The 12,608-nt window shown below is 36.6% G+C and overlaps 1 protein-coding gene across 2 annotated transcripts in view; it reads right to left on the minus strand.

The window, feature by feature from the left end:
• Window positions 1-439: 439 nt before the first annotated feature.
• Window positions 440-12,608, minus strand: part of LOC141398057 (uncharacterized) — an 83,221-nt gene continuing 71,052 nt past the window's right edge. For both annotated transcript variants that reach the window (XM_073975178.1, XM_073975179.1), the window contains exons 2-3: window positions 11,314-11,835; window positions 440-1,602 (exon numbers count right to left, since the gene is read on the minus strand). In XM_073975178.1, coding sequence (XP_073831279.1) covers window positions 1,457-1,602; window positions 11,314-11,835 — 668 coding nt within the window. In that variant the 3' untranslated portion in view covers window positions 440-1,456. The remainder of the gene's footprint in view (window positions 1,603-11,313; window positions 11,836-12,608) is intronic.

Here is a 12,608-nt window from a genome sequence, read left to right on the forward strand (position 1 = left end):
TTTCTTCCGATTTCGTTGCGAATTCTGACCTAAATCGATCCGACATTTGCTCCGACATTTCGTTCCGAAATTATGTCAACCACCTCATACAACTTTCGTTAAGATATCGTTACGATTTCGAATCCGATATCGGACGTAGCGTCCGAATTTTGTTCCGATGTCGGTACGATTGGTTTGCTTGGCAGATACGTATTTTATATCACCATAACATCATATACATATGTATGTATGTACCTACGCTTAACTACTGTTCATGTATATATACATAAACGGGAGGTTATACATACAACATTAATATACATACATACATACATATATATTTGATTTGATGTGCGGTAGGACCAAAATGGATATGTATGTGTGTAAATTTATTTTTCGCTTTTTCCTGGTTTGGCTCCAGAGATATTTTAGGCTTTTTTATCGGGAATTATCTGATCTGTTTTGTTTTCCTTTTGTAATTATATTCCTTTTTGAAGTTTTTCTTCATTTTGGCAGGAAATTGTTGTTGTCATAGATTATGGTTAAACATCACTGTCATTAGTGACTAGTGAAATATTCAAAATTCTAACTAAAGTGACCGTCCAATCCACAATTGCTGTGTAAACATATCCAGCGGACCTAACATATGTATGTACATGTATGTATATGACTACATAATTGTTTTTCTTTTTTTAAAACGAACTTTAAACTATGTTCCACAACTTTTCAAATCATCTCCATATGCCACATAATAACCCAGCAACCCAGGCATGACAAAATTTATTGATGACATTAAATGACTCAGCTGCTAAAGATGGTCGTATATCACAAAAAAAGCAAAAAAAAAAACATTAAAACGAAACACATAACATGGACCGGCCCACAAATTCTTAGTTTAATGAAATTTGTGTTAATTTGAAGTTTTGAGTTTTTTTACTTCTGATAGATGACATCGAGTAAAACTTTCTCTTCCGTGTATGGCAGCAACATTTTTCCATCATAGCCGTAATTCAATTTAAAAAAATGGTACGAGTGTTCTGCTCCATTAATTTTACATTTTAATTTTTGTTTTTGAAAATTTGTTGCCTGACAATTTTTTGCCGCAAAAGGGAAAATTTGAAAAAGTTTTCTTTCACTTTTTTCTCAAATATGTTGCACACATGACAATTATGTTTTATGACTTGAAACTTTTTAATATACACTGCACGAAAACCAAAACTTGATGGTGTGTTTTGGTTTTATATCGACTTCAAAAAGGGTCTGCAATGTTTTCCGGTAGATTTTTTACAACATTGTTGTCCTGCGAAAAAGAGTTGGTAGATGTAAGAAGCTTACTATGCTTTTCTTTTGGGTTTTACGAGCAATTCGCCATAGCTACCCTTCTTCTGTGCATGACAATGTAACATTTTATTGATGGACCATTTTCATTTTTTGTATGGCTACGACTGGCTATTTACTACTAGTCGATTGATGTTAGTCACTCACAACCCATAAAATGTAAATGGGCATGATCAGGCTTTTTGAAAATTATTACCCAAATAATGGTTTTTGTATACTTACAGTCATAATACTCATATCGATCTACTTCACTCGGATTATTGCTGCCCATAATTTTACTAAAAACTGCAATGAAAGAGAAAAAATAAAACGGATTTTTTTATTAAACTTTTCTGTTCAATTATGTATATTTATGAATGCAGTTGAAAAGGGTGAAGTGATTGATATTGAAGATGTAATGGAAAACTACTCTTCATTTACAGTCAAACTTTTCTATAAGGAACGTTTCTACAACGAATAATTTTTCTGTAATGAATTGTGTTATAAAGCACAAATACACAAATTCACACAAACTAAATTTTCTCTATGACGTAGTTATTTTTCGTCCCCAACAGTTGTGTTATAGAGAAGTTCGAATGTACCTAGATTATGATCAAATGTATTAATTGTAAACCAAAAAAGAAACAAAGTCATGCGGGGCCGACTATATGATGAAATACAAGTGAGAAAAGGCTATAGTCGGTACGGGGCCGACTATGTGATACCCTACACCACTACCTCTGTGAATAATCTTTTCACTCGAAAACATTTCTTTTATGGAGAAACGAAAGTTTTGACCTATCTGGCCCTTAAAGCAAATGACTTAAGGCGAACTGAACCAAAATAATTAATATTTAATTTTATATTTGACTACTGTCGACATCACCAACATCAATAGGCTTCTATCTCTGTGAGAAAATTTCGTGATGATCCGATCAAAATTCCGACCTATAGTGTGATTGCAGAAAAAGTGGAAAAAAGGGATGCATTAACGACTATTGCGATATATATATTATTTGACTACCTGCGCAAACCTACTTTGCATAATTTGCATAAGATGGGATTTTCTACTTTCTTAGTCAGGCTTTGCTTTTAGAAGGTCCCAAACCAAAGGTGTGATATCCGTCATTATTATTAAAATCGCAAAAATGAGAAGTTTGGTTTTATTAGCGACTATTGCGATATCTTCGTTGTTAGACCACCTACGACAACCTACGTTACATTGTTGTAAAGGTGATATTTTATATATATTGACTTTTTCTCCAAATAAAGTTTTTGCTCATTCCGACCCCTAAATATTCTCCGACCTTCATCAAAATCAATAGGCTTCTTCCTCTGTGAGACCCTCATTAACCCTCGAAATTTCGTGACGATCCGATCAAAATTGCGGCCTGTAGCGTGATTTCCAAAAAAATGAAAAAATGGGATGTATTATCGAATATTGGTCACCTACGCCGACCTAGTTTACATCATTGTAAAGGTGGAATCTTCTACTTTCATAGTCAGGCTTTGCTATTGAAAAGTCCCCAGCCAAAGCTGTGATAGTCGTCATTATAACTAAAATCGTAAACATGAAAATTTGGGGTTTATTTGCGACTACTGTGATATCTTCGTTGTTCGATCACCTACAGGAACCTACTTTACATCGTTAGAAAGGTGATATATTCTACTTTCATTGTCAGGTTTTGCTTTTGGTATACCCCTTATAGAAGCTGAGATATTAGCTTTGGAAAAAAACGTTGACTTTTTATCCAAATAAGTTTTTTGCCCATTCCGACCCCTAAACATTATTCGACCCTCAATCAATAGGCTTCTTCCTCTGTGAGACCCTCATTAACCCTCGAAATTTCGTGACGATCCGATCAAAATTGCGCCCAGTAGCGTGATTTCCAAAAAAATGGAAAAATGGGATGTATTATCGAATATTGCGATATCTCCGCTATTTGGTCACCTACGCCGACCTAGTTTGCATCATTGTAAAGGTGGAATCTTCTATTTTCATAGTCAGGCTTTGCTTTTGAAAAGTCCCCAGCCAAAGCTGTGATAGTCGTCATTATAACTAAAATCGCAAACATGAAAATTTGGGGTTTATTTGCGACTATTGTGATATCTTCGTTGTTTGATCACCTACAGGAACCTACTTTACATCGTTAGAAAGGTGATATTTTCTACTTTCATTATCAGGTTTTGCTTTTTATACACATAAGTTTTTTGCCCATTCCGACCCCTAAATATTATCCGACCATCACCAAAATCAATAGGGACCCCATCAACACCCAAAATTTCGTGACGATCCGATCAAAATTGCGTGATTACAAGGTTTAGATGGACAGACGGACAGACGGACGGACGAACTCACATAGCCAGATCGACTCAGCTCGTCGAGACATTCATTTTGATATATATAAGTATGGGTCTACGACCATTATTTCGATGCGTTACAAACTTTTTGGCCAAAACCAACTTATAATACCCTCCCCACATAGTGGTGTAGGGTATAATAAATAACAAGTAAAAAAGTATCAGCCAGCATTGCCGACAGAGATATATCCTCAGTCTATTTAATTTGAAACTTTCATCTACCGACAGATCGAATGTATTTAGGGTCTTTAAAGGCTTTTTTGGTCCTTTTTGGATTTGAATTTGACGACAAAAATGTGAATTAGGATTGAAGTTCAAATGTGTTGCGGAGGAGGTACTTGAAGGAATGAACCGACATAGTCCATTATGGAAGTGGATCTTATTTAATTGTTCCACAAACATCCCAGAAGGGACAAGGTATATTTCTCTCATATCAATGAGTGCACCCCGATTCATATTAGCTCAATGATATGGGACCTACTGTTTATCGCCGAGTCCGAACGTCGTGTCTAAGACCACCGTTGAAAAATGTTTGATGTCGACTGGCCGGGGAATCGAACCCACGACCTTCAGCGTGCAAGGCGGGTGTGCATACCATTGCACCACGGTGGCACCCGATCTTATTTTAGGAGTCGATTAAATTTATAGGAGAGTTTTGTCTTTGTGTTGGCTCGAAAATCTCAATGGTTTGGCTGTTATATGCCAAGATGTCAAAAAACGTAGAGAAAAAAACTTAAAGTCAAAATCGGGAGGCTCGATTTTCATCGTAGACATATGGTCCAGTAGACTTTGCTCAGTTCAATCCCAGGAATCAGAAACGCGAAGGGCCTATTAAGGTTTTTTCCTTTTACACAAATCGCCCCGGCCTAGGCCCATACACAAAAGAGAATAAATCGTGAAGAATCGTGTTTGATGAGAGCTATATCCAAATCTGAACCGATATAATCCATTATGCCATTTCCATAATGGATTATATCGGTTCAGATTATATATTTTGTGAGACCTATCTTTTCGATAGATAGTAATTTCAGTGGGTTATCGTATAACTTTTGGACCAGTATGCCAGGAAGCATGGAATTGTCCACGGAAAACATAATATCGCTGTAAACAGGACCACAACGAACAGCATGGGAATACATTTCCAAAGGATCTTCGAACAGACCCTAAACTGCACTTAGACGCAAATGTTGAACTTTTGTGGGCGAGGTTCCCTAAGGAGAGGACAGATATGAGCCAATTTATAAATTAAACTAAATTTGGACAAAATAGTAGAATATCCAAAGTTTGCACCAAATGAGTTGCCCCGTTCAAGGGATATCGTGCATGTCATTTAGTGACATTTTTTAAATATTGGCGAAAGTACCGGAAGTTGTGGACCGGGATTGCCCATCTTCGAACTGCAACTAAGTTTAGACAAAATATGTGGAAGGCTACATTTTGGACCGAATCGGATGATCAGTTCGAGAGTTATCGTGCTCAGCAACCACTACATATGGTGCTATAGGGGGGTTTTACACCTTTCGGTCTGTTGTCTCAAGAAGTACGGACCTTCTTGATCGTGGTATTCGAGGCAGCGTATGCAAGTTGCTTCAACAATAATCATAGTGATTCGAGAGAAAGTCTTAAAGTGAACTTATCTGAAATTTTGTGTGGGAGTTACCCAAAAGAGTGGACAAATATAGTCCATATTCGAACCAGATCTATATCTGGTAGCTATATTAGAATGGGTAAAGTATGGGCGAAATCGGTCACTTCCTTCAAGAGTTATCGTGCTCACAATTTTTCCGAACATTTTGTGGGTGAGGTACCTGAAGCAGTGGATCGATACGGTTAATCTTTGAATTTAAACTAAGTTTGCACAAAATGTTACGAAGCCCACATTTTAGACCGAATCGGCAGATTCGTTCTTGCGCTCCAACCTCTACAGACGGTGTCATAGGGGTTTTTGTACCTTCCAGGCTATTTTCTCTGGAAGTATGAACTAGCCCCTGATGAAATTTATACCGTCGTATGGGGGGCAGTGAATACAAGTTGCTACAACAAAAATCAAAGCGATTTGAGAGCAGGTCCTAATCTGAATTTATCCGAAATTTTGTGTGGGAGGTACCCGAAGGATTGCACTGATTGAGTCCATATTGGAACCTCATCTAAATCTGGTAGAAATTTCACGATCTGCAAAGTTTGGATCAAATCGGTTCCTCCCTTCAAGAGTTATTGTGCGCACAATTTTTCCGAACATTTTCGAACTTTTGCGGGGGGTACCGGAAGGAGTGGACCGATATAGCCCATCTTCGAACTTAAACTAAGTTTGGACAAAATATTACGAAAGCCAAATATTAAATCGAATCGGTTGATCCATTCGAGAGTTATCGTGCGCTCCAGCCAGACAGACAGACAGATGGACGGACATGGCTAAATCAACTCCAAATTGTCTGAAACTGATTTCGTTAAACATACTTGGGGTCTAAAACCATTATTTCGATGAGGCACATTTTGTCCGTATGAAAGTGTATATACCCTCGTTAGCATAAATGCGGAGGGTATAATTAATGATTAGACAGCGGAATCCTATGGTCGTAGAGAAAATCTCATTCGACAGAAACTCGTTTCATCACAAAATAAAACGAATTAGGCCCAGAAATTCTTGCATATTTTGCATATCGTGCATATTTTGACATATTTTTACATATTTGCATAAAATGACCATATTTAAAAATATATACAAGGATTTGTGGTCTAAAAAGCCCACCGAAATGGCTGAAATGTGGTATTAAGTCTTCATTAGGGGTATGAGACTTTACACCTCAAAATTGTCCGTCACGTCTTTATATTTATAATCCCCATAGAACGGTACCTCCCGATTTCCGATATTTTGAAGGTTGTGGCCTCAACATCACACTGGCTGACATTTTGTATAAAGTCTTCGTTGGGAGTATCAAACTTTCCACCTGAAATTTCTCAGTATAGGTCCACGTCTTCATATAGCCCCCACAGAACGGTACCACCCGATTTTCGGTTTTTTGAAAGTTGAAGCCTTACTATCCCACCGAAATGACTGAAATTTGGTGTTTAGTCTTCGTTGGGGGTATAAAACTTTCCACCTGAAATTTGTTGATATCACTGTGCAACATTTTTGAGCCAATCGCGTGCAAACAACTTCTGTCCAGAATTTTATAAAAGTAGAGGACCAATAGGCAAAAACCATATTTGGGTTTTGTTTTCTTAGATCGGGTTCGGTTTTTATGGCCTCATCTAAACATGATTAAATATTGAATTTTTAAAACAAATCGGGACTGTATCTCTGAAACCAATGCTAATCTTGTTTTGACATCTGCAGCAAACTTGTAGATAAGAACAAAAAGAAAATATTTAGAGGAATAGTGAACTCAAAAAATTGCATTTATTGCCCCAAATTTTATAATATATCTAAAAATTCTATAATTTGTGTATATTTCGCAGCGTATCTCCCAAAATGCTAAATTCTTCTTAATATTACCTTTTGGGAAAATATCCTCTGGAATGTAATACACAATTCTTCAGAACATTATATTGTTGTAAAATGCCTCTATCGCCTTGTTCATAGCAAAATTTTCAACAACAATTTGGTAAATATTTCAATAATGCATTGAAATCCCCAACATGAGAATAAACAGCCTGTGTGAACATTGTTTGAAATAAGGTTTTATAAATGGTATGTTATGAAATACCCCTTAAACAAAGTGAAATAACCATTTTAGAGTTTCAGAATGTTCTGAAGAGTTGATGGTTACGTTATTTGGAAAATTTTTAGAATCGCTACTTGTTTCAACTCCCAACAGTTTAGTTGTTACTGACCAGAATTTCAGAAGTTATGTAAACTTTTCTATATTTTAACGAGTTTGATGCGCTAGATGCAGCTTTTCCTAGTTCATCTATTTGACACATATGTTCTACTACTTTAGGGCTACAATATTGCTGAAGACTGCAGAGCAAAATTCTTATAAGTTTCGGAGATAAAGGTCCAATCACTGGAAAAAAGGCTCATTTTAGGTCGGTTTAGATGAGGCCATCAAATCTAAACCCGATCTAAGAACACAAAAACCCAATTAAGGTTTTTGTAGCCTCAATATGTACTTTCAGAAAATGCCCATTAGAAGTTGTTTGCATTTCCAGTGTTGCACAGTGTATATGTAGGTCCACCTCTTCATATAGCCCCCATAGAAAGGTACCTCTGGATTTCGGCTATTTAGAAGGTTGTGGCCTCAATATCCCGCCAAAATGGCTGAAATTTCTCGATATAGGTCCACGTCTTCATATAGCCCTCATAGAATGGTTCCTCCGGATTTCTGGTATGTTGAAGGTTGTGGCCTTAATATCCCTCCGAAGTGGCTGAAATTTAGTATTAAGTCTTCCTTGGAGTTATAAAACTTTCGACCTGAAATTTGTCAGTATACATTTTTGTACCTATTTTTGAAAAATTTGTTGCATATGTCATATGTTTCGATTGCAATTTAATCAGAAGCCAAAAATATGCCCAGTCATAAAATTTGATTTGGATCGGACCAAAAATAGGTCTATTAATGATGTAAAAATATCAATAGCATAAGGTGTAGCAATTATATAAAATAAATTCCGTGGAAAACAGTTCCCAAAGGAAGTGGTGTGGCCCCATCCGACTATATACCTCTCTTACTTGTTTTGTTATAAATAATGTTTTAGACCAAAAATGATGAATATTTATTCTATTTAAGTATTACAAAAGTTACCCCAAAAACCATTTTGAGATTATATTTTTGCGAAAAAAATACTATGAATATTCTTTCGAGTACCTTCCATACAAAGTTTAGAAAGAATACAGTTTAAGGACTCGTCTGTATTGTGTTTACTTCTTTTCTTTAGGTCCGGTGGTGAGGGTATATCTCTATCGGCATATAATACTGATAATTTGTATACCCTATAAGGGGTATGCCAAAATGAATGTCTCGACGAGCTGAGTCGATCTGGCTAGGTGTGCCCGCCCGTCCGTCTGTCCATCTAAACCTTGTAATCACGCTACAGGTCGCAATTTTGATCGGATCGTCACCCGGAGTCCCGGAGAGGAAGAAGCCTATAGATTTTGGTGATGGTCGGATATTATTCAGGGGTCGGAATGGGCAAAAAACTTATTTGGAGGAAAAGTCAATGTTTTATTTCAAAGCAAATATCTTCGCACCTATACGGGGTATATCAAATGCAAAACCTGCTAATGAAAGCAGAAAATATCACCTTTACAACGAGGTATAGTTGGTTGTCGTAGGTGGTCAAACAACGATATCGCAATAGTTGCTAATACAACCCAACTTTTCATTTTTTCGATTTTAATTATAATGACAAATATCACAGTTGTGGTTCGGTAGCTTCCAAAAGCAAAGCCTGACTATGAAAGTAGAATATCCCACTTTTACAATGAAGCAAAGTAGATTGGCGTAGGTGGCCAAAAAACGGAGATATAGCAATAGTCGGTAATATATCCCACTTTTCAACTTTTTCCAAATTGCGCTACAGGTCGCACAGAGGAAGAAGCCTATTGATTTTGATGATGGTCGGACAATATTCAGGGGTCGGAAAGGTCAACGTTTTATTTCAAATCCAATATCTCCGATTCTTTCAGAGGTATATCAAAAGCAAAACCTGGCAAGGAAAGTAGAAAATATCACCTTTACAACGATGTAAAGTAGGTTGTCGTAGGTGTTCAAACAACAGAGACATCGCAATAGTGGGTAAAGCAACCCATTTTCCAAATTGTTTGTAATCACTAAATTTTGATCTGATCTTAACGATTTTTTTGGAGTTGATGTGGGTCCCACAGAGGAAGAAGCCTATCAAGTTTGGTGATGGTCGGATAATATTCAGGAGTCGGAATAAGAAAAAAGCTTATGTGGAGAAAAGTCAACTTTTGTTTCTTATGCGAATATCTCCGCTTCTGGTAGGAGTATTTCAAAGCCCGTCAATGGAAGAAGAAAAGATCTCCTTTATATTGATGCAAAGTATGTTGGCGAAAGTGGACAAACAACCGAGATATCGCAAACATCAACAATATATCCAATTTTTTTAATCACGCTATAGGTTGGAATTTTGATCGGATAGTCACGAAATTTTTGGGGTTGACGGGGGCCCACCAGGGGAAGAAGCCTATTGATTTTGGTGATAGTCTGATAATATTTAGGGGTCGGAATGGGGAAAGACTTATGTGGAGACAAAGTCAATGTTTAATTCTTTGTGAATATATTGGCTTCTAGTTGGGATATTCCAACGGCAAGGTCTGTCAATGGAAGAAGAAAATATTACCTTTAAATTGGTGTAAAGTAGGTTGAAGAAGCTGGTGAAACAAGGGAGATATCACAATAGTCGGAAATGCATCCAATTCTTTAATTTTTTTGCAATCACGCTACAGGTCGCAATTTTGCTTATGGGGGTCCCAGAGAGAAAGAGGCATATTATGTTTGGTGGTAGTCGGATTTTACTTCCTAAAAAATGATTACCAGTGAAAAGCTTATGCACAGGGGTAGTGGTATAGGGTATCACATGGTCGGCCCCGTCACGACTATAGCCCTTGCTCACTTGTTTTACTTGTTATACCCTCCGCATTTATGCTAACAGGGTATATACACTTTCATACGGGCAAAATGTGCCTCATCGAAATAATGGTTTTAGACCCCAAGTATGTTTGGACGAAAATGTGTTTCAGACAATTTGGAGTCGATTGAGCAATGTCCGTCCGTCTGTCTGTCTGGCTGGCTGGAGCGCACGATAACTCTCGAACGGATGAACCGATTCTGTTAAAATTTTGGCTTTCGTAATATTTTGCCCAAACTTAGTTTAAATTCGAAGATGGGCTATATCGGTCCACTCCTTCCGGTACCTCCCACACAAAAGTTCGAAAATGTTCGGAAAATTTGTGCGAACGATAACTCTTGAAGGGAGTAACCGATTTGGTCCAAACTTTGCCCATCGCGAAATGTGTACCAGACTTAGATAAGGTTTCATTACGGACTCAATCGGTCCACTCCTTCGGGTACCTCCCACAAAAAAATTTCGGAAAAGTTCAGTTTAGGGCCATCTCTCGAATCGCTTTGATTTTTGTTTTAGCAACTCGTATTCATTGCCCCTTATACGACGGTACAAGTTTCATTAGGGGCAAGTCCATAATTCCTGAGAAAATACCCTGAAAGTTGCAAAAAAAAACCCCTATGACACCGTGTGAGGTGGTTGGTTGGTGGTGGTGGTTCAAAAATGTTCGGATAAATTGTTGAAGCAACTTGCATTCGCTGCCTCAATTACGACGGCAAAAGTTTTTTAGGGACAAGTCCATACTTCTTGAGCAAACAGCCCGAAGGGTGTAAAAATCCCCTATGGTACCATATGTAGTTTCTGGAGATCTACTTCCGTAATGGTCAATGTCGATCCATTCCTTTTAGTATCTCCTCCGCAAAACTTCTGATCTTTAATCATAATCAAAATTTTTAAAACCCCCTAAATACATACGTTCTTTGGAAAAAAATTGTTTCAATATACACAGGTTGAGGGTATATCTCTGTCGGTGAAGCCGACTGATACTTTTTTACTTGTTTTATTTCTCCCTCTCATCTAGAAAGCAATCAAATACGAAATATATTTATATGTATGAATTTAACTTACGTTTTACACAACACCGACGCAAACGAAGTAAACACGACGCTGAACCTGTCAAACTTTGTGAGTAGTTATCCTGTTGATGATGATGATTATGCTGGTGCTGGTGTTGTTGCTGTGATATACAAATTATTGGTGGCCGTTCCGATAATGGTATCGCAACAAATTGTGTATTTTCTGTCGCCGATGTTGACAAACTGTTATGGTCGTTTTCGAGAAAAATTGCTGCACCACCAGTTTCAGGTATCGAAATCAATTGTTGATGTTGATCCAAACTGTCAAGTGTGATGTGGTTATTGTTGTTGCTATTGCAGCTGTTGTTGTTATTGTTAATATTGATATTGGTATTAAGGCTATTGCTGACGTTGTTACTATTGTTACCGTTCACGTTATCGTTTAAGGTTGCAGTGGAACTACTGCTACTGGAAATGACTATTTTCGGATTAGAGTTGCCGTTGTGTTGTTTGTTGGAATTATTATTATTATTGTTGTTATTACTGTTATAGTTGTGTTGGTGGATTGTTGGATCTGAAAGAGAAATACGATAGGGATTAAATGTGGAAGCTATTTATGGAAATGTATTAAAACTATAAATTAATTTTGCATATAGATGTTGATAATTGCATCTAGTTATTGTATTGTGTAAGGAATTTGAATAATTTATTTTTACTTTTTTATTAGCAATGCGCAACCAATATTGAGATTTTACATAATTTGTCTTCTTTATGCGATTCAAAACATTCTTCTTTAATAGTTTTGCATAAAAAATCACTAAACTAACATTGAAATTAAAATTTTCTTTGCCATGAATATTCATTAAAAATAATCTACTAAATATATAAATGTACATACAGATTCACAAAGCAATCATAATTAATGAAAATTTCATGGACATAATTATTATTTTTTGCAAAAAAACCCATTTCAATGTGAAGCAAAAAACAAAATCCAGCAGTTATTTATCAAATACTATGTTTTGTAAATCAACAAAAAAAACATAATTTATTGCTTGTTAACATTCTTGTACAAACAATAAAATATGAATAGTTGTTTGTTAATTTATTTGAAAAGATAAACGATTTAAATTTCTCCCCCACCGTTTTTGCATTGGTGGAAATGCATTCGACTTTGGACATTGTTTGCATACAATACACCCATAACATGGGTATGTTTGGTTTCCATTCTCGCTTCTGACGCATGCAGGTTTGTGCTTTTTTCTTTCCAGAATTCTGATGAAGTACATTTTATATAGCATATACATGCATTGATATATATACTAGGGTTATGAATTTTTGGCCTGT

This window comes from Musca autumnalis, unplaced genomic scaffold (assembly GCF_047663935.1).
Source record: "Musca autumnalis isolate F117 unplaced genomic scaffold, ASM4766393v1 scaffold_3, whole genome shotgun sequence".
Classification (NCBI taxonomy): Eukaryota; Metazoa; Arthropoda; class Insecta; order Diptera; family Muscidae; genus Musca; species Musca autumnalis.